General features: G+C 46.0%; 1 protein-coding gene across 1 annotated transcript; it reads left to right on the top strand.

The window, feature by feature from the left end:
* The first annotated feature begins 5,374 nt into the window (after positions 1–5,374).
* Positions 5,375–25,264, top strand: LOC133339688 (uncharacterized). The gene is made up of 6 exons (XM_061547843.1): positions 5,375–5,579; positions 6,467–6,721; positions 12,714–12,860; positions 13,886–14,173; positions 16,789–16,972; positions 25,151–25,264. The coding sequence occupies exons 1-6, from the start codon at positions 5,440–5,442 to the stop codon at positions 25,262–25,264; spliced, it is 1,128 nt and encodes a 375-aa protein (XP_061403827.1). The 5' UTR covers positions 5,375–5,439.
* The last annotated feature ends 2,463 nt before the right edge of the window (positions 25,265–27,727 follow it).

The following is a 27,727-nucleotide window of genomic DNA, read 5'->3' as shown; positions in this document are numbered from 1 at the left end:
CACAGAGACACCCACAGAGACACTCACTGAGACCCCCAGAGACACCCACAGAGACCCATAGAGACCCACAGAGACACCCACAGAGACACTCACTGAGACCCTCAGAGACACCCACATAGACTCACAGAGACCCACAGATACCCACAGAAAACCACAGAGACACCCAAAGAGACACCCACAGAGACTCACAGAGACCCACAGAGACACTCACTGAGACCCCCAGAGACACCCACAGAGACCCATAGAGACCCACAGAGACACCCACAGAGACACTCACTGAGACCCCCAGAGACACCCACAGAGACTCACAGAGACCCACAGATACCCACAGAAAACCACAGAGACACCCAAAGAGACACCCACAGAGACCCACAGAGACACCCACAGTGACACTCACTGAGACCCCCAGAGACACCCACAGAGACCCACAGAGACCCACAGAGACACCTGAAGGTCACTTCAACATGCACGCATGCATAGGTGCTTCTGCTGCTCGTAACAGCACTTGTCCCAAGGGTCTGCTGATGCTAGACGACCGATCTTATCTTGTAACGAGATGAGGGTTACATTTTGACTTAAAACTTTCGTGACTGCAAGAATTCATATTCTTTGGTTCTTTCGGTAAAGTCACGTAGAGAGAGAATTAATAATAAAAGAAAAATTAAGTGAATGAAAATAAGAAAAAAATATTTAAATTAAATTAAAACCTACAACGTTTCGATCGCAACGCAAGCGGTCTTCATCAAGAACAAGTAAACCCGTAAAAACAAAGTTTTTCACAACAAATCCTTTATATGCGTGGCGGCTAGAGTCCTCTCGTCCTCTGGCTTGAGATGGCTGCCACCTATGGGTCAGATGATTGTATGGCACTATTAAGCAATTGGTAATTAAATATAATATTTTTGTCCTAAAAAGTGTAAATGTTTTGGAAAAAATTTCACGAACATTAATTGTCTCGCACAACGAGTCTGTGTGCAAAATGTCAGCTCGATTGGATCACGGGAAGTGGGTTAAAAAACGACCGAAAGATTTGCACGGTCCTAAGCAAGCAAGCGAACTTAATATAAAGGATTTAAATAAATAAACCCGTAAAAACAAAGTGTTTCACTATAAATCCTTTATATGCGTGGCGGCTAGAGTCCTCTCGTCCTCTGGCTTGAGATGGCTGCCACCTATGGGTCAGATGATTGCCTGCCACAATTAAGCAATTGGTAATTAAATATTTTAAAAAATTTCCCTAAACAGTGTAAAATTTTGGAAACATTTTTTCACGAACATTAATTGTCTCGCACAACGAGTCTGTGTGCAAAATGTCAGCTCGATTGGATCACGGGAAGTGGGTTAAAAAACGACCAAAATGTTTGCACGGTCGTAAGCACGCAAGCGAGTGAACTTAATATAAAGGATTTAAAAAGGGGGGTTAGCTTCTAAAGGCAAACTGTTTATAAAGCTTTAGAGATGGTCGTAGCCCAAGTGTGTCAGCAGCATGAGCGGGGCAGCTTATGTTCACGTGAGAGAAAACCCCGACACCGGCAGTAGGTCTACACCAGGGGTCGGCAACCAAAATAACAAGAAGAGCCATTTCTTTACAATTCGGTACAAAATTCAGTATTTCAAGAGCCGCAATGCATCTGAGTACATACTGTACATATCGTCAAGAAGCAGCCCGTAAAGAGCCACATGCGGCTCCGGAGCCGTAGGTTGCCGACCCCTGGTCTACACCAATCAAAGGACCGCCAGGCAATCATTGCACCTCGCTCCACACACCCACACTGCTGACGGTAGAGGTTGACGAGAAAACACCAATCAAGTCATGACCCAAAGTGGTTCATGATATCTTTAAAATGATTGCTGAGTGTATAACCATCTTGAACTTGTATCTGTGTATGTATATGTAGGCCACGCGTTTGGTTGCGATGCGAGCATGCAGCGGACAGTGGGGGCAACTGAGGACATACAGTTGTTGCTGAGCCAATTAAGCGGTGAGGTCATTAAGAGACGCCACAGGTGTTAAGAGTAACTGAGGACGCAGGCCGGTAATTGATCGAGAGGGTAAGTGTCTGGGACTGGCGTCGGGGTGTCCACGAAAACAACATCACGTGACATCACGTGAGGCTGGGGGCCATGGGGGGCGAAGGGAGGAGCGGGGGATGACATAACTAATTGGGACTAATTGGTTCAGGGATAAAGGCAGAGCATAGAGGAGAGACGGGGGTCATTGTGAGTGTTGGAGTCGCAGTTGGAGTTGGCGTTGGAGTTGGTAAATGGACAAGAGTGTATAGTGTAGGGTAGCAGTGGATAAGAGAGTATAGTATAGGGTAGCAGTGGATAAGAGTGTATAGTATGAGGTAGCAGTGGACAAGAGTGTATAGTATAGGGTAGCAGTGGACAAGAGTGTATAGTATAGGGTAGCAGTGGATAAGAGAGTATAGTATAGGGTAGCAGTGAATAAGAGAGTACAGTATAGTATAGGGTAGCAGTGGACAAGAGTGTATAGTATAGGGTAGCAGTGAATAAGAGAGTACAGTATAGTATAGGGTAGCAGTGGATAAGAGTGTATAGTATAAGGTAGCAGTGGATAAAGAGAATGCAGTATACGGTAGCAGTGGACATAGAGAGTACGGACAGAGTAGCAAGGACGGAGCGAGTACAGCGTAGCGAGGCAGCGGAGACCTTGGTGGAGAGAAAGATAGCGAGCGAAGCAGCAGAGCTAGCGAACGGAGGGATATCGAGTGGGGCTGATGGAGAATTGTCCATTGTAGAGTATGGAGGAACATTGAACGATGCTGTTGGAGATGTCAACTATATGCGAGAAAGACAGTTGTCGCGTCAGTAAGAGTCCTACAGATATATGGATGGCTTAATGAACGAATGTTTGTTGATAGCCAGTAGGCTTGCAAAATACTATCATCTTATGGAAATCAATCATGTGAGCCAGCCGCATTAAAGCAATGATCAGCCACAGCAGAAGTATTGGTCCTGCCGTGTTTCAGATCTGCCTTATGATTATTTGGTTCTTTCGGTTAAGTCACGTCTAAAGATAAAATAATAAATTAAATTAAATAATAGCATACTATTATTTAATTTGTATGCTATTATTTAATTTAATTTATTATTTTATCTTTAGACGTGACTTAACCGAAAGAACCAAATAATCATTTACTGCAGTCACGAAAGTTCTAAAATTAAGATCTGCCTTATGCTCATGAACACGGTCCGAGACATGTCGCTTAGTTTCCCCAGTGTAACCGCTGCCGCAGATACAGCTTCGTTTATAGACGCCGGGGTATTGCATGTCAGGAATCTTGTCCTTTACTGATGGGATCAAATCATTAATGTTACGCACCGTGTTCAATCGGACTTGGATCTTGTGTCGTGTTCATGATTTTGAAAATCGTTTTGGTTACTCCTGCAATGTATGGCAAGGTGATGTTTTGGCGTCCATCTCAAATATTTCCATGAAAATATTGGCTACAACCGGAGATAAGGGAGAACCCATTGGGGTGCCTTCAGTCTGGTTGTAGAATATTCTTAGGTTTTTTCCGGTTAAGTCACGTAAGTAAAACATCAAAATAAAAATAAAAAAATCACGACGTTTCGGAGGCAACACAAGTCTCCGTCATCAGGTGGGACCGTCACAGCCGAATTAGCTGCATCAAGTGAAGCAATGATTCAAGATGTAATCCCTTATAAGCAAGTTGAAGGGAGGTGGAGAGGGGGGGTGGAGAGCTTATCAGACTGTGGTAGCCAATGAATGGAAACGTATCGGGAGGGAGGGTGAGCGGTGATCAAAGACTGCACGCAGTGCTCAACACAATGAATGGAAACGTATCGGGACGGAGGGTGAGCGATGATCAAAGACATCACGCAGTGCTCAACACAATGGTTGTAGAATGTTCCATTCCAGGTGACGTATGTGTTGGTGAGGTAGTGTCTCACCAGGGCCGGTACTTCAGCATTCAATCCTTGTTGGACCAAATCTTCAATTATTGCAATGGTATCAGACACAGGAACTTTGGTGAACAAAGAAATGACATCAAACTAACCTGGGGACAGTTTAGATGTCTTTAATTGACGATACCAGGTGAGCTGAGTTAAGTACAGAAGAGGTGGTCTTACCAGTGAATGGCTGCATGGTCCCAGACAGATATCGGTGGGATGAAGGAGTGTACCTTGTATCTTGATTTGAAGTATTCGTGACTGCAGGAATCCATATATTATTTCGTTCTTTTGGTGAAGTCACGTGGGTATAAAAAAATATAATAGTTCAAGACGTTTCGATCGCAACACAATCGACCGTCATCAGGTGTGAAACAAACACAGCAGGAGGACTGCTGACGTAGGAGAACGTGCTGCTGCAGCAAGAGTTTATATCGGATTATGGTGGGCCCAACCCAAGGGTAAGTGGGCGGAGCTAGAGAAGGCATTTTTACGTAAATGTGAGAGATTAGCATGTCAATGTGAGAGAGCCGGGCTACAAGAACAAAAACCCAAACACAAGAGGTATACACAGAGAGGGAAAAAAGTATTTGATCCCCTGCTGATGTTGTACGTTTGCCCACTGACAAAGAAATGATCAGTCTATAAATTTAATGGTAGGTTTATTTGAACAGTGAGAGACAGAATAACAACAGCAAAATCCAGAAAAACGCATGTCAAAAAATGTTACAGCAGCTCTTTCTTCTACGTCAGCAGTCCTCCTGCTGTGTCTGTTTCACACCTGATGACGGTTGCTTGTGTTGCGATCAAAACATCGTGATTATATTATATTGTTTCTACCTCCGTGACTTTACCAAAAGATCCAAAGAGTATGGGTGTACCTTCTTCATGGATTTTTGGTAAGCCATATAATCTGGGTGGTCTAGCAGCAGAAGGTTTCAAAAGAAACCGTTTGGTTTGTTCAATAAATAAAGCTGAATCAGCGATGATCCTGTTCTTTTTGTAACCAGGCTGTTGGTCGGATCTCTTTTAATTTTGTGTAGCTAATCATCATTTAGTAGGTCCTGAATTTCGTTATTGTACGCGGTTTTGTTCATGACGACCGTGTCATTGCCTTTTTCGGCTGAGAGGATGACGATGTGATCCCTCTTTTTAATCCTTTATATTAAGTTCACTTGCTTGCTTGCTGCGCTTACGACCGTGCAAATCTTTCGGTCGTTTTTTAACCCACTTCCCGTGATCCAATCGAGCTGACATTTTGCACACAGACTCGTTGTGCGTGACAATTTATCTTCGTGAAAAGTTTTTTCCCAAAATTTTCCACTTTTTAGGATTTTTTTTTTCATATTTAATTTAAAATACCAATGTGATAAAAATGAAACTCTTACTCAAGAAAAACAGAAATGAATAATGAAATAAAACCGATGCCACGCATATAAAGGATTTATAGTGAAAAACTTTGTTTTTACGGGTTAATTTTTTCAACTGAGATAACTCAAAATGCTCATCCTTACTGGTGTTGCTCACAGGCATCTTAGCGCTTTTGATGGTTGCAGCGATTTCAGATTTTGTCACGTCTGCAGCGATGTGTCGCAGACCCTTAAGGACTACACCGACCTGGGCAATGATGACATCCACTGGTATGTTTTTTGGGGGTGACTGCTAAGTCCATCCCTGTAGCCAAAACCGACTTTAGACCATGGGAAATTGGGCTATTACTCAGATTAATAACAACCTTGTCAACATTTAACTTTAAAATGTGTGGATCTGGTTACTTTTTGGAAAGGAGGTTGAACTTGGAAATCAGGTAATCTTTCCATTTAGCTGACATTGTAGCGGCTGATGAAGCGGTCATTTTATCTATCTGTTTCCAATCAGATGTAGACATTTGTTCCATCATTGTTAAGTGTGATTTCAAGAGTGTCTTGTCTACATGATCTAGTCCAGTACGGAGCAGTCTAATTCTCTCTGAGATCAGGGCCAAGCGAGCCCTGAACAAAATTCGTTTGGCATTGTAATATTTGATGGCAGCAGAAGTCAGTGTACAATGAGATCGGTATTACCTTAGAGTCGTGGCATCTCTTCAGAAATGTGAGTGACTCGATCAGATGAACTTTCTTGCCTCGGAGTTTGTTGAAAGATCTTATGGTTATGAAATGAGGGTTGTTTGGTAACCCCTCCACCTACCACGATTTATAGAGGACCCAGCGGGGTAAGATAGAGATGACTCTCTGATGCCCTCTGGCCAAACCGCGACTTGGCGTAGCCACAGTGAAAGCCTCCCTCCTCCTCAGGGATCCCCCAGGAACAGCGGGACCACCGCGGTTCAGCCGCGTGGAATATTCGGACTCTCGCCGCAGAGGAGAGGCTGCCGCTGCTCGGTCTGGAGGTGGATGGGTACCACATGGACCTTTGTGCAGTGCACGACGTCCGGTGGGTTGGTTCTGAGGTGTGTGAGGAGATGAGAGGCTGCCATTCGTCTGTCGGGAACTGGACCGGTAACCGTCTGGACCTGTGTGTAATACAGGAGGTGCAGTGAACAGAATCTACAGGAGAGGGAGAGAGACAGTGTGTCCTCTTGGCCACGTCCACCGCCGGTTACCGTTCCACCGCCCCTCACGAGAAGTCGGAGGCAGCTGCCCGACAAAGTCGAGGAGGAGGAGGAGGCAGCGGAGGCGAGGGGCAGCCGGTTCAGGGCGAAGGTCGGCGGAGGTTGGAGGTCGGCGCTGAGGCGGCGGCTGTCCAACTTGCGGAGACGAATGGGCGGTGCATCGTCATGCTGGTGAGAGACGTCGGTGCCAGGTGGACGAATGTGGGCGGGTGGGGTTTGAACGGGAGAGGAAGACGAAAGCTGAAATGAAGAAACGTCGTTGGTCCAGCGAGGCTCCCCTTATAGTTGGGTGGTGGTGGTGGTGGTGGTGATGGTTGAAGTGATGGTGGTGGGTGGTTGTGTTGATGGTTGACTGAGATGCTGTTGATGATGTTGATGGTGTTGAAAGACTCACAGAGACCCACAGAAAAACCCACACAGACTCACAAAGACCCACCGAGATACACAGAGACTCACAGAGACACCCACAGAGACACCCACAGAAACCCACAGAGACCCACCGAGATACACAGAGACACCCACAGAGACACCCACAGACACCCACAGATACACACACAGAGACACAAACAGAGACCCACAGAGACCCACAGAGACACACACAGAGACCCAAAGAGACCCACAGAGACACCCACAGAGACTCAAAGAGAGACCCACAGAGACACACAGAGACCCACACAGAGACAGATACAGAGACCCACAGACACGCACAGAGACCCACAGAGACACCCGAAGGTTAATCAACATGCACGCAATGCATTGGTGCCACTGCTCACGAATATCACTTTTCACAATGGTCTGTTGATGCTACATAACAGATCTTATCTTGTGTAATAAAGCACTTCCACAACAACTCTTGAATGGAGTCCATTTTATTAACGACTGCCCAACTCCACTCTCTCTCTCTCTGGATGGCTTACCTCTCTCTCTTCTGCCGTGACGTGCGCTCTCCCTCTTCCACCATCGCGGCGTGTCTCTCTCTCTCTTCCTCTACGCTCTTTCCGCTGGTCATCAGCGCGCTGGGAGGAGAGAAGCTTCGCTGGCAGAGCCCGTTACGTGGCCGGTGGCGAGACGAGGTAGGCGATGATGCAGTCCGGACTCCAGGCTCCCCACACCGACCCTGAGTCCTCCCACTGCCTCTCCTTATATTCCGGTCGGCGGAACTAAGCTCCGCCTCCAGCCACGTCCCCTCGTGGAACCTTCCCGAAGGTTCCCTACATGCCCACTAGCTCCGCCCGTTATCTTTGGCCCAGATGGAACCCTACCTTCTGATTGGATATGAGTCACCCAGCGGTGACTATGCCATTACCCCTCGTAGTCCCTTAGACGGCGCTCTCTGATTACACTTGTAACGAGACGATGGTTGTTTGGTAACCCCTCCACCTTCCACTATTTATGGAGGACCCAGCGGGTTACGAGAGAGAGGCGACTCTCTGATGCCCTCTGGCCAAACCACGACTTGGCGTAGCCGCAGGGAAAGTCTCTCCTCCTCCTCCTCGGGGTTCCCCAGGAACAGGGGGACCACCGCGGTTTGGCCGCGTGGAATATTCAGACTCTTGCCGCAGAGATTGTTGTGGTGGTGGTGATGGTTGTGTTTGTAGTGGATGAGCGATTCGGTGGGTGGTCGTGGTGGTTGTAGTGGTTGTGGTGGTTGTGGTGGTGGTTGTGGTGGTGGTTGTGATTGTTGTGGTGGTGGGTGGTTGTGGTGGTGGTGATGGTTGTGTTTGTAGTGGATGAGCGATTCGGTGGGTGGTCGTGGTGGTTGTAGTGGTTGTGGTGGTGGTTGTGGTGGTAATGATGATGGTTGTGATTGTTGTGGTGGTGGGTGGTTGTGGTGGTGGTTGTGGTGGTGGTTGTCATGGTTGTGGTGATGGTTGAGATTGTTGTGGTGGTGGTGATGGTTGTGTTTGTAGTGGATGGGTGGTTGGGTGGGTGGTTGTGGTGGTGATGGTTGAGATTGTTGTGGTGGTGGGTGGTTGTGGTGGTGGTTGTGGTGGTGGTTGACATGGTTGTGGTGATGGTTGGGATTGTTGTGGTGGTGGTGATGGTTGTGTTTGTAGTGGATGAGCGATTCGGTGGGTGGTTGTGGTGGTCGTGGTGGTTGTAGTGGTGGTGGTGGTGGTGGTGATGATGATGGTTGTGATTGTTGTGGTGGTGGGTGGTTGTGGTGGTGGTTGTGGTGGTGGTGGTTGTCATGGTTGTGGTGATGGTTGAGATTGTTGTGGTGGTGGTGATGGTTGTGTTTGTAGTGGATGGGTGGTTGGGTGGGTGGTTGTGGTGGTCGTGGTGGTTGTAGTGGTTGTGGTGGTTGTGGTGGTGGTTGTGGTAGTGATGATGGTTGTGATTGTTGTGGTGGTGGGTGGTTGTGGTGGTGGTTGTGGTGGTGGTTGACATGGTTGTGGTGATGGTTGGGATTGTTGTGGTGGTGGTGATGGTTGTGTTTGTAGTGGATGGGTGGTTGGGTGGGTGGTTGTGGTGGTGATGGTTGAGATTGTTGTGGTGGTGGTGATGGTTGTGTTTGTAGTGTATGAGCGATTCGGTGGGTGGTTGTGGTGGTCGTGGTGGTTGTAGTGGTTGTGGTGGTTGTGGTGGTGGTTGTGGTGGTGATGATGATGGTTGTGATTGTTGTGGTGGTGGGTGGTTGTGGTGGTGGTTGTGGTGGTGGTGGTTGTCATGGTTGTGGTGATGGTTGAGATTGTTGTGGTGGTGGTGATGGTTGTGTTTGTAGTGGATGGGTGGTTGGGTGGGTGGTTGTGGTGGTCGTGGTGGTTGTAGTGGTTGTGGTGGTTGTGGTGGTGGTTGTGGTAGTGATGATGGTTGTGATTGTTGTGGTGGTGGGTGGTTGTGGTGGTGGTTGTGGTGGTGGTTGACATGGTTGTGGTGATGGTTGGGATTGTTGTGGTGGTGGTGATGGTTGTGTTTGTAGTGGATGGGTGGTTGGGTGGGTGGTTGTGGTGGTCGTGGTGGTTGTAGTGGTTGTGGTGGTTGTGGTGGTGGTTGTGGTAGTGATGATGGTTGTGATTGTTGTGGTGGTGGGTGGTTGTGGTGGTGGTTGTGGTGGTGGTTGACATGGTTGTGGTGATGGTTGGGATTGTTGTGGTGGTGGTGATGGTTGTGTTTGTAGTGGATGGGTGGTTGGGTGGGTGGTTGTGGTGGTGATGGTTGAGATTGTTGTGGTGGTGGTGGTGATGGTTGTGTTTGTAGTGGATGAGCGATTCGGTGGGTGGTTGTGGTGGTCGTGGTGGTTGTAGTGGTTGTGGTGGTTGTGGTGGTGGTTGTGGTGGTGATGATGGTTGTGATTGTTGTGGTGGTGGGTGGTTGTGGTGGTGGTTGTGGTGGTGGTGGTTGTCATGGTTGTGGTGATGGTTGAGATTGTTGTGGTGGTGGTGATGGTTGTGTTTGTAGTGGATGGGTGGTTGGGTGGGTGGTTGTGGTGGTGATGGTTGAGATTGTTGTGGTGGTGGTGATGGTTGTGTTTGTAGTGGATGAGCGATTCGGTGGGTGGTTGTGGTGGTCGTGGTGGTTGTAGTGGTTGTGGTGGTTGTGGTGGTGGTTGTGGTGGTGATGATGGTTGTGATTGTTGTGGTGGTGGGTGGTTGTGGTGGTGGTTGTGGTGGTGGTGGTTGTCATGGTTGTGGTGATGGTTGAGATTGTTGTGGTGGTGGTGATGGTTGTGTTTGTAGTGGATGGGTGGTTGGGTGGGTGGTGGTGGTGGTGGTTGTCATGGTTGTGGTGATGGCTGCACAAAGTGGAAGGGGGGGGGATTACTTAGTCAAAGTGCATCATGCATTGGATGTCTTGATTTGCACTCAATTCTCTTAAGGCTTTTGCTTCACTGAAGTTAATATTTGTTTTTGGCAATTTGCATTTCTCATTAGTTAATATCTGCTACAAAAGATGTACTACCGAAGCTATCAACAGAAGGTGTGTACATGATTAACTGCCCGTGCGGTAAATGTTTTGTTGGGCAAACAGGACGAATGATCAGCACGAGACGAAAAGAACATCAGAGAATAATTGGTTCTTTACCCTTCTATCTGGCAACAAAACTGACACCTTTTTTTTGTGCGCCTTTTGGCGTCATCTGGTCCAACCCATGTGAGACTAGGCTCTAAGGAAAGCTGTCTCGGGTGTGGACCAATCAACTTCAAGGACCATGTGAGACTAGGCTCTAAGGAAAGCTGTCTCGGGTGAGGACCAATCAACTTCAAGGACCATGTGAGACTAGGCTCTAAGGAAAGCTGTCTCGGGTGTGGACCAATCAACTTCAAGGACCATGTGAGACTAGGCTCTAAGGAAAGCTGTCTCGGGTGAGGACCAATCAACTTCAAGGACCATGTGAGACTAGGCTCTAAGGAAAGCTGTCTCGGGTGAGGACCAATCAACTTCAAGGACCATGTGAGACTGGGCTCTAAGGAAAGCTGTCTCGGGTGAGGACCAATCAACTTCAAGGACCATGTGAGACTGGGCTCTAAGGAAAGCTGTCTCGGGTGTGGACCAATCAACTTCAAGGACAGTGCACATTAGCAGAGTTGTGTTTTTTTGTTTGTATTATGACTGCAGGTATTGCGGTCTATGCAAACATGACTCCTTGCAAAAAGGTGTCAGTTTTGTTGCCAGATAGAAGGGTAAAGAACCAATTATCATATTTTTACTGGCAAATGAGGTCCCCATAGTGTAGATAACATCAGAGAAATATTAAATTCTCCCAAATGCAACTGTCAGCATTCGCAGAAAACGCGTGCCAACAAGGACACTGCATTTAATTTGATAATGTTGAAGTGTTGTGCAAAACTAGCTACTACTGGCCAAGACTAATTAGAGAATCTATCGAAATTGAAAGAAGTAAAACATCATTTTAACCGCTCGAATAGCTACCGCCTTAGTGCAGCGTGGAAGTGAAACATCAAACAATACATTATTTAAATGCATGTCTATGAAGGGCATCATACTCCAATAAGGATTACCGTTGGTAGGGCTATTTTAATACACACAATAGACAGAAATGACAAGTTTAAAGGGCTCGCATAATGCACATGCATCATGTACGTTGCCTCAGTAATTCCCTTCCCCCCCACGTGGCGCAAGAGTGTAGAAGAGTGATCATTGGAAAGATGTGATGAACCGTGCAAAAAAGATTTAACTACACTTATTTGGCCAATCTTATTTGACAGACAACCATTACTGTTTTACCATGTTTAGTGGTGGTCTCCCTGTTACAGGTTGAGTCACAAACCGTACCTCTCCATAACAAAGGTTCAGCCTTTGTTATGCAGTCTATTCTTAGTCTCAAGCCTCACCTGACCATATGAATAACAAATATGCGGCCCTTGCCCCACCACCCTCTCCAACCATTATATAAACGGAGTGGTAGCTCCTGTAATCTCTCATTCACTTGATACAGCCGTCGTGGCTGTGACGGTTCCACCTGAAGACGGAAGCTTGTGTTGCCTCCGAAACGTCGTGATTTTAATTTTATTTTACGTTTTAATGTTTTTACCTACACGGTGACTTTACCGAAAAAACCTAAGAATATGTAGAAGAGTGGTCAACACATCTACGCCTGATGAAGCTAGTTGTAATTACTGGCGAAATGTCATACTCAGATTGTAAATGTTGTGCTTTGGTTCTACAACACACAGGTGCGCTGTACTAGTATATTACAGTATACACTACACCATACACTACACTATACACTACACTATACACTACACTATACACTACACTATACACTACACCATACACTACACTATACACTACACTATACACTACACTATACACTACACCATACACTACACTATACACTATACACTACACTATACACTACACCATACACTACTATATACACTACACTATACACTACACCATACACTACACTATACACTACACAATACACTACTATATACACTACACCATACACTACACTATACACTACACACTAGTGTTGTACTAGTGACGAATTGGCATCTTCTGTTTGCGTGACAACCCTTACAAGTTGGCTGTGTCGGCTGGTGGCGGGTTATAACGTCACATTTATATATTTACACAATCTAACTCGAAAAAAACTATATTATGGGAGGCCTGTGTGTGTGTGTGTGGAGATGAGAGGCTGCCATTCCTCTGTCGGGAGTTGGACCGGTCCCGTCTGGACCTGTGTGGAATACAGGAGGTGCGGTGACACAACGAAGGGGGACATCTACAATGAGTCCTTTCCATCGCAAAGCAGGATAAGTCGGAGGCCGTCGCCCGACGACGGTGATGGCAGCGACGAGGAGGCGGAGGCGGCAAGGCAGATGAGGTCTTTGGTGCTCAGGTGAGAGATGTCGGTACCAGGTTGGTGAATGTGGCCTGGGGGGGGCTGGGGGTGAACGGGAGAGGAAAACAAAAGCTGAAATGATGAAACGTCATTGGTACAGCGAGGCTCCTCCTTTTAGTTCTGTGGTTGTGGTGGTGGTTGGGTGGGTAGTTGTGGTTGGGTAGGTGGTTGTGGTCAGTAATGGCAGTGGTTGGGTGGTTGTAGTCGGTTGTGGTGGTGATGGTGGTGGCTGGATGGTTGTGGTGGTGGTGGTGGTGGTTGTATTGATGTTGGACAGTGATGCGGTTGATGACCCACAGAGACACCCACGGACACCCACAGAGACCCAAAACGACACCCACAGAAACCCACAGAGACACCGACAGAGACATCCACAGGGACACCCACAGAGACACACAGAGACACCGACAGAGACCCACAGAGACCCAAAAAAGAAACCCACAAAGACCCACAGAGACACCCACAGAGACCCACAGAGACACACACAGAGACACACAAAGAGACTCACCGAGACCCACAGAGACACCCACAAAAACCCACAGAGACACACAGAGACCCAAAAAGACACCCACAGAAACACCCACAGGCACTCCCACAGCGACCCACAGAGACCCCCACAGAAACCCAAAAAGACACCCATAAAGACCCACAGAGACACCGACAGAGACATCCACAGGGACGCCCACAGAGACCCACAGAGACCCAAAAAAGACACCCACAGAGACCCACAGAAACCCACAGAGACACCCCCAGAGACACACAGAGACTCACAGAGACACCCACAGAGACCCACAGAGACTCACATAGACACTCACAGAGACGCCCACAGAGACTCAAAGAGACCCACAGAGACACCGACAGAAACACACAGAGACCCATAGAGGCACACAGACACGTGAAGGTTACTTCAACATACACGCATGCATGGGGTGCCCGCTACTCGTTAGCATCACTTGTCCCACCGGTCTGTTAATGCTACACGACGGATCTTATCTTGTAACAAAATGAGGGTTGTTTGATAGGCATATGCAGGCACGCCAGAAGTTCCATCTGCCGCCGCCAATCGAGACGCTGCCAGGCGTGCTGCCCCCGGTGGCGGCCGGGAGGAGTGGTAGGCAGCCACCCAACCGCAGTGGCAGTGAAAGCGACGAGGCGGCCGGGGCAGTGGCGGATGGACAGAGGCCAGCGCTGGTTCAGTGGTACTCCCTGCCAATGCTATGGCGACCGCCCGGCTCTCCGCGCGGCGTCGATGGCGTCGGCGGCGCTCCGGCCGCTCCGCCCGCTCCACCGCCATCGAGAGGCGGTGCCAGGTGGGGGTGGGGGGGTGGTGTTGGGGGGTTAACGGGAGAGGGAGACACAAGCTGCAATGAAGTAACATCGTTGGTAGTGCGAGGCTCCCCTCGCACGAGGCCCACCCACAAACCAGAGGTTGCAAACGGGTTTTGATTTCTTACCCGTACCCGGCCGCACCAGGGTCGCAAACGGGTACCTGTACCCGTACCCGGCTGGGTACGGGTACAGGTAGCCGGCCGGGTACGGGTAGGGTACGGGTATCGGGTACCCGGTTGCGACCTCTGCCACAAACTCACTCACCCACTAACTCACCCACACACCCACTCGCTCAATCAGCCACCCACCCACACACCCATTCGCTCATCCACCCACTCATTTAACCACTAACCCTTCTACCTAATCACTCATTCACCCACCCTCTTTAAGAAGGGAGACCGCACAGACTGTAACAACTACAGGGGCATCTCACTCCTCAGTGTGCCGGGAAAAGTCCTGGCTAGGATTATTCAACATCGCCTTGCTAGGCACACTGAGGAGAAGCTTGCAAAGCCCCAATGCGGTTTCAGGAAAGGGCGGTCCTGCACAGATGCCATATTTTCCGTCCGTCTGCTTCAGCAGAGGTGTAGGGAATTTCAACAAGACCTACATCTCTGCTTTATTGACCTCGTCAAGGCCTATGATACCATCAGTAGGCCTGGGCTCTGGGTTGTTCTTCGTGCTTTCAGAGTCCCTGACCCTCTGTTCACGATGGAAGGCCGATCCATATTCTGGTGCAGTCAAGGGATGGCTCCCTATTACTCAACCATGTTATGTATGTCGATGATTTGGTAATTTCTGCTCACTCAGAGGATGGAGTTGGAGACGCTGCTGCTGAGACTGGAGCGTGCCACCAAGAGATGGGGCCTTACCATCAGCCCCAACAAAACTAAGCACTTGCCTTGGTATTTTGTACCATCGGACACTCCACCCCCACAACTCCCAATTGGTGATAGGGCAGTTGTGGAGAGATGGGAGAGTTTCCCATACCTGGGAAATGTGCTCAAAACCCGCTCCGGTTTAACAGCAGAGGTCTCACAACTGAATCAGTTGAGCGGCATTATTTTTTCATCGGTTGCGTAACGCTGTGTGGAAGCTACCTGGTCTGTCGCTCCGCACGAAGCTTCAGGTCTTCTCGGCCACGGTCATTCCCTCCCTTCTCTACGCTTGCGAAACGTGGACCCCCCTAGTGGAACATCTTCGCCAGTTGGAAACATTTAGGCTGGCCTGCCTACGATCCATCCTGGGTTTAACCAGGCTGGATTGTGAGAGGAGCTCACAAATCCTTGAAAAATCTGACAAAGTCCCAACGTTGAGCTCATATGGCAGGCACGGCTGCGTTGGCTGGGCCATGTAGCCCGCATGCCCAGTCACCGCATGACTCAACAGCTTTTGTTCAGCCGGATAGAGGGGGCTAAATGGATGCGGCACGGGCTAGAGAAGAGATGTAGTGATGTGGTACAGGAAAATGGGGAGCTGAGTGAAATTGCCGATGACTGGTACCAGCTGTGTCAATATCGACCTCTGTGGAGGAGGCTCGTGAAGGACGCTACTGGGCAGTTGGAGGCAGTCGTTCTCCAAGAACAACGGAGGTGGGAGGAGCGACGCTCACAACAACAAGCGCAGCGCCGGTTGGCTAAAGCACAGCAAGTTGTTACAGTAGGGGGCACAGGTGGTGCATCAGCCAGTCATCTCAGTCAGTCGACCAGTGGCACCTGCTGGGTCTGCCCCGTGACCTCCTGCCAGCGGGTGTTCGACACTTCACGTGGGCTCAACGTGCACATAGCCTGGCACAAGTGTCGTGGTGATGTCACCGCCACGTAGTGGTGAATGGCGCGGGTATTAGTATTGGTTGGTGTCTGTGTGTAAGGGGTACAGCTGGTGGTGCATCGGCCACTCATCTCAGTCAGTCGACCCGTGGCACCTGATCAGTCTGTCCCAATACCTCCTGCACCTAGCCTGGCACAGTAGAGTGTACGGCTGGTTGTGCATCTACCAGTCATCTGAATCAGCCAACCCATGGCATCTGCTGGGTCTGTCCTGATGCCTCCTGCACCTAGCCTGGCACAGTAGGGGGTACAGCTGGTGGTGCATCTACCGGTCATCTCAGTCAGCCAACCCATGGCACCTGCTTGGTCTGTCCCGAGACCTCCTGTCAGCAGCGAGCCTTCGACACTTCACGTGGTCTCAAAGTGCACCTGGCCTGGCACAGACGTCTCGGTGATGTCACCGTCACTTAGTGGTGAATTTGCGCGGGTGTTGGTATTGGTGCGTGCAGGTGCATGAGCAGGGTTCAAATATGTTCTGCCATGAGCTAAATGCCCAGTGGAGAAATTGGTGACGTGATTGCAGCCGAATGGGGAGCGGTGGTGTAGTAGTGGTTAGCGCTACAAACTCCGCGCCGAAACCCGATTTCGATTACCACCCACAGTCCTGCGCATCCCCTAGGTCGACTCGGCCTCAAATTAGTACATTGTGTAGCGGCGCTGGTGTAGTAAACATCGCCACTGGGGAGGCAAAGGCGGCCAGGCGAAGCACCGGTCACCCAGCAGTCTGTTAGGGCCTCACGGTGGGTGATCTTTGTCCTTGTTTGCAGGGCTCAACTCAGCTCTGACGAGAAGCAGATGCCACCGGAGAAACTGGAGCCTCTCATACCCAGCGCTGTTCCACACGGACCCCCTGGACACACGGACAATTACCCTGCTCAGAGAACTCGTAGCAATGTGGACCCATCCATATTCCAACGGGAGAACGTGAAGTCCTTGCTTGACGTTGCGTGTGTATGTTGCACGTGTATGTCACGTGTCTGTTGAACTTCTATTGAGAGATAAAGTGATGAGAGATAAAGTGATGAGAGATAAAGTGGTGAGAGATGAAGTGATGAGAGATGAAGTGATGAGAGATGAAGTGATGAGAGATAAAGTGGTGAGAGATAAAGTGATGAGAGATAAAGTGATGAGAGATAAAGTGGTGAGAGATGAAGTGATGAGAGATGAAGTGATGAGAGATAAAGTGATGAGAGATGAAGTGATGAGAGATGAAGTGGTGAGAGATAAAGTGGTGAGAGATAAAGTGGTGAGAGATGAAGTGATGAGAGATAAAGTGATGAGAGATAAAGTGATGAGAGATGAAGTGATGAGAGATAAAGTGGTGAGAGATAAAGTGGTGAGAGATGAAGTGATGAGAGATAAAGTGATGAGAGATGAAGTGATGAGAGATGAAGTGATGAGAGATAAAGTGGTGAGAGATAAAGTGGTGAGAGATGAAGTGATGAGAGATGAAGTGATGAGAGATGAAGTGATGAGAGATGAAGTGATGAGAGATGAAGTGATGAGAGATGAAGTGATGAGAGATGAAGTGACGAGAGATGAAGTGACGAGAGATGAAGTGACGAGAGATGAAGTGATGAGAGATAAAGTGGTGAGAGATGAAGTGACGAGAGATGAAGTGATGAGAGATGAAGTGATGAGAGATGAAGTGATGAGAGATGAAGTGATGAGAGATGAAGTGATGAGAGATAAAGTGATGAGAGATGAAGTGATGAGAGATAAAGTGATGAGAGATGAAGTGATGAGAGATGAAGTGATGAGAGATAAAGTGATGAGAGATAAAGTGATGAGAGATGAAGTGATGAGAGATAATGTGATGAGAGATGAAGTGATGAGAGATGAAGTGATGAGAGATGAAGTGATGAGAGATGAAGTGATGGGAGATGAAGTGATGAGAGATGAAGTGATGAGAGATAAAGTGGTGAGAGATGAAGTGATGAGAGATAAAGTGATGAGAGATGAAGTGATGAGAGATGAAGTGACGAGAGATGAAGTGATGAGAGATGAAGTGATGAGAGATAAAGTGATGAGAGATGAAGTGATGAGAGATAAAGTGATGAGAGATGAAGTGACGAGAGATGAAGTGATGAGAGATAAAGTGATGAGAGATAAAGTGATGAGAGATAATGTGATGAGAGATGAAGTGATGAGAGATAAAGTGGTGAGAGATGAAGTGATGAGAGATAAAGTGACGAGAGATAAAGTGATGAGAGATAAAGTGGTGAGAGATTAAGTGATGAGAGATAAAGTGACGAGAGATAAAGTGATGAGAGATAAAGTGATGAGAGATAAAGTGATGAGAGATGAAGTGGTGAGAGATGAAGTGATGAGAGATGAAGTGATGAGAGATGAAGTGATGAGAGATGAAGTGATGAGAGATAAAGTGATGAGAGATAAAGTGACGAGAGATGAAGTGATGAGAGATAAAGTGATGAGAGATAAAGTGATGAGAGATGAAGTGATGAGAGATGAAGTGATGAGAGATGAAGTGATGAGAGATGAAGTGATGAGAGATGAAGTGATGAGAGATGAAGTGATGAGAGATGAAGTGATGAGAGATGAAGTGATGAGAGATGAAGTGATGAGAGATGAAGTGATGAGAGATGAAGTGATGAGAGATGAAGTGATGAGAGATGAAGTGATGAGAGATGAAGTGATGAGAGATAAAGTGATGAGAGATAAAGTGATGAGAGATGAAGTGACGAGAGATAAAGTGATGAGAGATGAAGTGATGAGAGATGAAGTGATGAGAGATAAAGTGATGAGAGATGAAGTGATGAGAGATAAAGTGATGAGAGATAAAGTGGTGAGAGATGAAGTGATGAGAGATAAAGTGATGAGAGATAAAGTGATGAGAGATAAAGTGATGAGAGATGAAGTGACGAGAGATAAAGTGATGAGAGATGAAGTGATGAGAGATGAAGTGATGAGAGATGAAGTGATGAGAGATAAAGTGATGAGAGATGAAGTGATGAGAGATGAAGTGATGAGAGATGAAGTGATGAGAGATGAAGTGATGAGAGATGAAGTGATGAGAGATGAAGTGATGAGAGATGAAGTGATGAGAGATGAAGTGACGAGAGATAAAGTGGTGAGAGATGAAGTGATGAGAGATGAAGTGATGAGAGATGAAGTGATGAGAGATGAAGTGATGAGAGATAAAGTGGTGAGAGATGAAGTGATGAGAGATGAAGTGATGAGAGATAAAGTGATGAGAGATGAAGTGACGAGAGATAAAGTGATGAGAGATAAAGTGATGAGAGATAAAGTGATGAGAGATAAAGTGATGAGAGATAAAGTGGTGAGAGATGAAGTGATGAGAGATAAAGTGATGAGAGATAAAGTGATGAGAGATGAAGTGGTGAGAGATGAAGTGATGAGAGATGAAGTGATGAGAGATGAAGTGGTGAGAGATGAAGTGATGAGAGATGAAGTGATGAGAGATGAAGTGATGAGAGATGAAGTGATGAGAGATGAAGTGATGAGAGATGAAGTGATGAGAGATGAAGTGATGAGAGATGAGTGAGGAGAGATAAAGTGATGAGAGATGAAGTGATGAGAGATAAAGTGATGAGAGATGAAGTGATGAGAGATGAAGTGACGAGAGATAAAGTGACGAGAGATGAAGTGATGAGAGATAAAGTGATGAGAGATGAAGTGATGAGAGATGAAGTGATGAGAGATGAAGTGATGAGAGATAAAGTGATGAGAGATAAAGTGATGAGAGATAAAGTGGTGAGAGATGAAGTGATGAGAGATGAAGTGGTGAGAGATGAAGTGACGAGAGATAAAGTGATGAGAGATGAAGTGATGAGAGATAATGTGATGAGAGATAATGTGATGAGAGATGAAGTGATGAGAGATAAAGTGATGAGAGATAAAGTGATGAGAGATGAAGTGATGAGAGATAAAGTGATGAGAGATAAAGTGGTGAGAGATAAGTGATGAGAGATGAAAGTGATGAGAGATGAAGTGATGAGAGATAAGTGATGAGAGATAAAGTGGTGAGAGATAAAGTGATGAGAGATGAAGTGATGAGAGATGAAGTGATGAGAGATGAAGTGATGAGAGATGAAGTGATGAGAGATGAAGTGATGAGAGATAAAGTGATGAGAGATGAAGTGATGAGAGATAAAGTGGTGAGAGATAAAGTGATGAGAGATAAAGTGATGAGAGATAAAGTGGTGAGAGATGAAGTGATGAGAGATGAAGTGATGAGAGATGAAGTGACGAGAGATGAAGTGATGAGAGATGAAGTGATGAGAGATGAAGGAGGATGAAGTGATGAGAGATGAAGTGACGAGAGATGAAGTGATGAGAGATAAGTGATGAGAGATAAAGTGATGAGAGATAAGTGGTGAGAGATAAAGTGATGAGAGATGAAGTGATGAGAGATGAAGTGATGAGAGATGAAGTGATGAGAGATGAAGTGATGAGAGATGAAGTGATGAGAGATGAAAGTGATGAGAGATAAAGTGGTGAGAGATAAAGTGATGAGAGATGAAGTGATGAGAGATGAAGTGATGAGAGATGAAGTGATGAAGAGATAAGTGGTGAGAGATAAAGTGATGAGAGATAAAGTGATGAGAGATGAAGTGATGAGAGATGAAGTGATGAGAGATGAAGTGATGAGAGATGAAGTGATGAGAGATAAAGTGGTGAGAGATGAAGTGATGAGAGATAAAGTGGTGAGAGATAAAGTGGTGAGAGATGAAGTGATGAGAGATGAAGTGATGAGAGATGAAGTGATGAGAGATAAAGTGGTGAGAGATAAAGTGGTGAGAGATGAAGTGATGAGAGATAAAGTGATGAGAGATAAAGTGATGAGAGATGAAGTGAGAGAGATAAGTGATGAGAGATACAGTGATGAGAGATGAAGTGATGAGAGATAAAGTGGTGAGAGATAAAGTGTGAGAGATGAAGTGATGAGAGATGAAGTGATGAGAGATAAGTGATGAGAGATGAAGTGACGAGAGATGAAGTGATGAGAGATGAAGTGACGAGAGATAAAGTGATGAGAGATAAAGTGGAGAGATAAGTGATGAGAGGATGAAGTGATGAGAGATGAAGTGAGAGTGATGAGAGTGATGAGAGATAAAGTGATGAGAGATGAAGTGATGAGAGATGAAGTGATGAGAGATGAAGTGATGAGAGATGAAGTGATGAGAGATAAAGTGATGAGAGAGAAGTGATGAGAGATGAAGTGATGAGAGATGAAGTGATGAGAGATGAAGTGATGAGAGATGAAGTGAGAGAGTAAAGTGATGAGAGATGAAGTGATGAGAGATAAGTGATGAGAGAGTGATGAGAGTGAAGGATGAGAGATAAAGTGATGAGAGATAAAGTGATGAGAGATGAAGTGATGAGAGATAAGTGATGAGAGATGAAGTGATGAGAGATGAAGTGATGAGAGATGAAGTGATGAGAGATGAAGTGATGAGAGATGAAGTGATGAGAGATGAAGTGATGATGAGATTAAGGAAGTGAGTGATGAGAGATTGAAGCTGATGAGAGATAAAGTGGTGGAGAGGGAGGAGATAAAGTGGTGAGAGATGAAGTGATGAGAGATGAAGTGATGAGAGATAAGTGGTGAGAGATAAAGTGATGAGAGATGAAGTGATGAGAGATGAAGTGATGAGAGATGAAGTGATGAGAGATGAAGTGAGGAGAGATGAAGTGATGAGAGATGAAGTGATGAGGAGATGAAGTGATGAGAGATGGAGTGATGAGAGATGAATTGAGAGAGATAGAAGTGATTGAGAGATAAAGTGATGAGAGATAAAGTGATGAGAGATAAAGTGATGAGAGATAAAGTGATGAGAGATGAAGTGATGAGAGATGAAGTGATGAGAGATAAAGTGATGAGAGATAAAGTGATGAGAGATAAGTGATGAGAGATAGATAACAGTGGTTGAGAGTAAAGTGATGAGAGATAAAGGATGAGAGATGAAGTGTGAGAGATAAAGTGATGAGAGATGAAGTGATGAGAGATAAGAGTACGAGAGAAGTGATGAGAGATGAAGTGACGAGAGATGAAGTGATGAGAGATGAAGTGATGAGGAGATTGAGAGATGAAGTGATTGAGAGATGAAGTTATGAGAGATGAATGAAGTGTGAGAGATGAAGTGATGAGAGGATTTAAAGTGATGAGAGATAAAGTGATGAGAGATGAAGTGACGAGAGATGAAGTGATGGAGAGATGAAGTGATGAGCAGATGAAGTGATGAGAGATGAAGTGATGAGAGATAAAGTGATGAGAGATGAAGTGATGAGAGATAAGTGATGAGAGATGAAGTGATGAGTAGATAAAGTGACGAGAGATGAAGTGACGAGAGATGAAGTGCTGAGAGATGAAGTGCGAGAGATGAAGTGATGAGAGGATGAAGTGATGAGAGATGAAGTGATGAGAGATGAAGTCTGAGAGATGAATGATGAGAGATAAGTTGATGAGAGATTAAAGTGATGAGAGATAAAGTGGTGAGAGATTTAAAGTGATGAGAGATAAAGTGATGAGAGATGAAGTGATGAGAGATTGAAGTGATGAGAGTGAACGTGATGATGAGATGAAGGATGAGAGATGAAAGTGATGAGAGATGAAGTGATGAGAGATGAAGTGATGAGAGATGAAGTGATGAGAGATGAAGAGTGATGAGAGATGAAGTGATGAGAGATGAAGTGATGAGAGATAAGTGGTGAGAGATGAAGTGATGAGAGATAAAGTGATGAGAGATGAAATGATTGAGAGATAAAGTGTGAGAGATAAAGTGGTGAGAGATAAGTGATAGGTGATGAGAGATAAAGTGGTGAGAGATGAAAGCTGATGAGAGATAAGTGATGAGAGATGAAGTGAGTGAGAGATGAAGTGATGAGAGATAAAGTGACGAGAGATGAAGTGGTGAGATATGAAGTGATGAGAGATGAAGTGATGAGAGATAAGTGATGAGAGATGAAGTGATGAGAGATGAAGTGATAGAGAGATGAAGTGATGAGAGATGATTGAGAAGATGAAGTGATGAGAGATGAAGTGATGAGAGATAAGTATGAGAGAGAAGTGATGAGATTGAAGTGATGAGGAGATAAAGTGGTGAGAGATGAAGTGATGAGAGATAGAAGTGATGAGAGATAAAGTGATGAGAGATGAAGTGATGAGAGATGAAGTGATGAGAGATGAAGTGACGAGAGATGAAGTGATGAGAGATAAAGTGGTGAGAGATGAAGTGATGAGAGATAAAGTGACGAGAGATAAAGTGATGAGAGATAAAGTGGTGAGAGATTAAGTGATGAGAGATAAAGTGACGAGAGATAAGTGATGAGAGATAAAGTGATGAGAGATGAAGTGATGAGAGATAAAGTGATGAGAGATAAAGTGATGAGAGATGAAGTGATGAGAGATGAAGTGATGAGAGATGAAGTGATGAGAGATGAAGTGATGAGAGATGAAGTGATGAGAGATAAAGTGATGAGAGATAAAGTGGTGAGAGATAAAGTGGTGAGAGATAAAGTGGTGAGAGATGAAGTGATGAGAGATGAAGTGATGAGAGATGAAGTGATGAGAGATGAAGTGATGAGAGATGAAGTGATGAGAGATGAAGTGATGAGAGATAAAGTGATGAGAGATAAGTGATGAGAGATGAAGTGATGAGAGATGAAGTGATGAGAGATGAAGTGATAGAGAGATGAAGTGATGAGAGATAAAGTGGTGAGAGATGACAGTGATGAGAGATGAAGTGATGAGAGATGAAGTGATGAGAGATAAAGTGATGAGAGATAAAGTGGTGAGAGATAACGTGATGAGAGATAAAGTGATGAGAGATAAAGTGATGAGAGATAAAGTGATGAGAGATGAAGTGATGAGAGATGAAGTGATGAGAGATGAAGTGATGAGAGATGAAGTGATGAGAGATGAAGTGACGAGAGATGAAGTGATGAGAGATGAAGTGATGAGAGATAAAGTGGTGAGAGATAAAGTGATGAGAGATGAAGTGATGAGAGATAAAGTGGTGAGAGATAAAGTGATGAGAGATGAAGTGATGAGAGATGAAGTGATGAGAGATGAAGTGACGAGAGATGAAGTGATGAGAGATGAAGTGATGAAGAGATGAAGTGATGAGAGATGAAGTGATGAGAGATGAAGTGAATGAGAGATAAGTGATGAGTAGATGAGAGATGAAGTGATGAGAGATGAAGTGATGAGAGATGAAGTGATGAGAGATGAAGTGATGAGAGATGAAGTGATGAGAGATGAAGTGATGAGAGATGAAGTGATGAGAGATGAAGTGATGAGAGATGAAGTGATGAGAGATGAAGTGATGAGAGATAAAGTGGTGAGAGATGAAGTGATGAGAGATAAAGTGGTGAGAGATGAAGTGATGAGAGATAAAGTGATGAGAGATAAAGTGATGAGAGATAAAGTGATGAGAGATGAAGTGATGAGAGATAAAGTGATGAGAGATAAAGTGATGAGAGATAATGTGATGAGAGATGAAGTGATGAGAGATGATGTGATGAGAGATAAAGTGATGAGAGATGAAGTGATGAGAGATGAAGTGATGAGAGATAATGTGATGAGAGATAAAGTGATGAGAGATGAAGTGATGAGAGATGAAGTGATGAGAGAAAGTGTGTATACTGTAGTAGTGTATAGTAGTGTAGTGTATAGTAGTGCAGTGTACAGTGCTGTATAGTAGTTTAGTGTATAGTGTGTAGTAGTGTATAGTAGTATATAGTGTATAGTAGTGTATAGTAGTGTATAGTGTATAGTAGTGTATAGTAGTGCAGTGTACAGTAGTTTAGTGTATAGTGTGTATAGTAGTGTAGTGTATAGTAGTGTATAGTGCGTAGTAGTGTAGTGTATCGTAGTGTAGTGTATATTGTATAGTAGTGCAGTGTATAGTAGTGCAGTGTACAGTGCTGTATAGTAGTTTAGTGTATAGTGTGTAGTAGTGTAGTGTATAGTAGTATATAGGAATGTAGAGCTTGAGTCTGTCTGCAGCGTAAGGGAAGTCTGGACCGCCCTACTCTACATGCTACTGCTGTGACCCTCACCAGGACTAGCGGATTGAGACACAAACTAATGGACGCATTTCCTTGCTGTCACTGTGCACTCCCTCTCACCGTCGCCTTTCGTAGACTTCTCCAAGCGAAGAATCGAGCGCGACTGCGCATGACGGCGTCGTCACGGCGATGCCGGACTGCGCCGTCACCGCAGTGATGCCAGATTTCTCCGGCGACGCCTACTCGTGAGCGCACAAAAAACCCTCGTGCAACCTCGTGCCGGGATGTGGGTGGGTGGGTGGGTGGGCGTGGTCGGTTTGGTCACAATGATTTACTTGTGACGCGGTAAGGTCTCAGAGTGCTCGGATCCCGCTGGGTACGCAAACCGCCCTGATTTACGCTGGCACCTTGCGACTCGTACTTTCGCTCCACTCACGGCAGAGGTCGCAAACGGGTTTTGATTCCTTACCCGTACCCGTACCCGGCCACACCAGGGTCGCAAACGGCTACCCGTACCCTACCCGATATCCGGCTACCCGTACCCGTACCCTACCCGTACCCGGCCGGGTATCGGGTAGGGTACGGGTATCGGGTACCTGATTGCGACCTCTGGGATGAAGCCATGTTGTAGGCGCGGGTGGGTTGATTCTAGGAACTTGAATTGTGAGAAGAGACAAGACGTTGGGAAATGAGTGACAAACGGTGACTCACCAGTGACTCACGGCCTACCCGTACCCGTACGCGGCCGCACCAGGGTCGCAAACAGGTACCCGTACCCGTACTCATACGGGTAGCCGGGTATCGGGTAGGGTACGGGTATCGGGTACCCGGTTGGGTCCTATGACTCACGGGGGGCGCGGATGCGGAGAGTAAAAAAACACCGCCTCAACCATCACATTGACGTGGATTTGAGGGTGTAACTCTACCAGCCAGTGCTAGAAACGAGTCCCAAATAAAATACCTCTAGCGTTCTAATATAGACCTTGACTTAAAGCTTTCATGACTACCGCAGGAATTGGTATTGTTTGGGCCTTTCGGTAAAGTCACGTAGATGAGGTTCAAATTAATAAAAATAAAATGAACAAAAAACTACGACGTTTCGATCGCAACACAAGCGGCCGTCATCAGGTGGGACAACCACAGCAAGACAAAATTGCTGAAGTGGGCAAGAGATCCGCTGTGGAACTTGTCCTTCCTGTCTTAAAATAGGTAGGTGGGTGGGGGGGTGGGTGGGTGTAGGTGGGTGTTTGTGGGTGGGGGGGTAGGTGGGTGGGGGGGTGGGTGGGTGTAGGTGGGTGTTTGTGGGTGGGGGGGTGTTTGTGAGGGTGGGGGTTTGTGTTTGTGGGTGGGGGTGAGGTTTGGTGGGGGGGTGTTTGTGGGTGGGGGGGTGTTTGTGGGGGTGGGGGTTTGTGTTTGTGGTGGGTGGGGGTGTTTGTGGGTGGGGGTGAGGTTTGGTGGGGGGGTGTTTGAGGGTGGGGGGGTGTTTGTGTTTGTGGGTGGGGGCTGTTTGTGGGTGGATTACCAACGGTAATCTAGCAGTATAGTAATATAATAGTATATTGTAATACAGTAGTGTATTGTAATATAGTGCTGTATTGTAAAAAATTAGTACGTACTAATGTTGTAAGAAATAGTAGTATATAGTAGTGCATCTATACATTTAATATTCACTCGTATAGCTAAAACCCAACTTATGATCGCCCAGCAGAACACGTAGCCCACTAAGTGGACAGCAGAGCCTCAGCCAATCAGACGTCAATAAAACTTAACACGTGTCAGGCTTGCGCGACCAATACCATCCATAACTAGTGTGGGTTGTCACGTAAACAGAACATGCCAATTCGTCACTAAATGCATGCCTACAAAGGGCAGGATACTTCAAGGGGGGTTACCGTTGGTAGGGCTATTTTAATACACACAATAGACATGAATGACAAGTTAAAAAGGCTCGCATAATGCACATGCATCATGTACGTTGCCTCAGTAATTCCCCCCCCCCCCCCCCCCCACGTGGCGCTAAAGAGCAGAAGCGTGCTCAACACATCTACGCCTGATGAAGATAGTTATATTTACTGGTGAAACGTCGTACTCAGATTGTAAATAATGTGTCTTGGTTCTCCAACACATAGGTGTGCTGTACTAGTATACTACACTATACACTACATTACTTGACACTACACTACACACACTACACTATACACTACACTATATACTACTATACTCTACACTACTATACACTAAACTATACACACTACACTATACACTGCACATGATACACTACACACTATACACTACACATTAATGCTGTACTAGTAACGAATTGGCCACGTTCTGTTTACGTGACAACCCTTACTAGTTGGCTGTGTCGGGTGGTGGCGGGTTTCAACGACACATTTACATATTTATGTGATCTAACCCAAAAAAACCTCTATTATGGATCAATCAAACTCCACCCACTAAGTAGATAGCAGAGACACAGCCACTCAGACGTCAACCCAATAAGTGGCCAGCTACACTAAACACTACACTATACACTAAACACTACACTATACACTAAACACTACACTATACACTAAACACTACACTATACACTGCACGATACACTAAACACTACACTATACACTAAACACTACACTATACACTGCACGATACACTAAACACTACACTATACACTAAACACTAAACTATACAATACACTATACACTAAACACT

The sequence above is a fragment of the Lethenteron reissneri genome, unplaced genomic scaffold (assembly GCF_015708825.2).
Source record: "Lethenteron reissneri isolate LAM-NWPU_2019-01 unplaced genomic scaffold, ASM1570882v1 scaffold_206, whole genome shotgun sequence".
In the NCBI taxonomy this organism is placed as follows: Eukaryota; Metazoa; Chordata; class Hyperoartia; order Petromyzontiformes; family Petromyzontidae; genus Lethenteron; species Lethenteron reissneri.
The sequence above is the reverse complement of the archived record's forward strand: the minus strand, read 5'-3'. Positions and strand labels throughout refer to the sequence as shown.

Coding starts and splice junctions, on each gene's coding strand:
- LOC133339688 (XM_061547843.1), top strand. CDS start 5,440: ATGCTCATCCTTACTGGTGTTGCTCACAGGCATCTTAGCGCTTTTGAT. Junction 6,722..12,713: donor GGCGGTGCATCGTCATGCTG/GTGAGAGACGTC, acceptor TGTGGAATACAG/GAGGTGCGGTGACACAACGA. Junction 12,861..13,885: donor ATGAGGTCTTTGGTGCTCAG/GTGAGAGATGTC, acceptor GTTGTTTGATAG/GCATATGCAGGCACGCCAGA.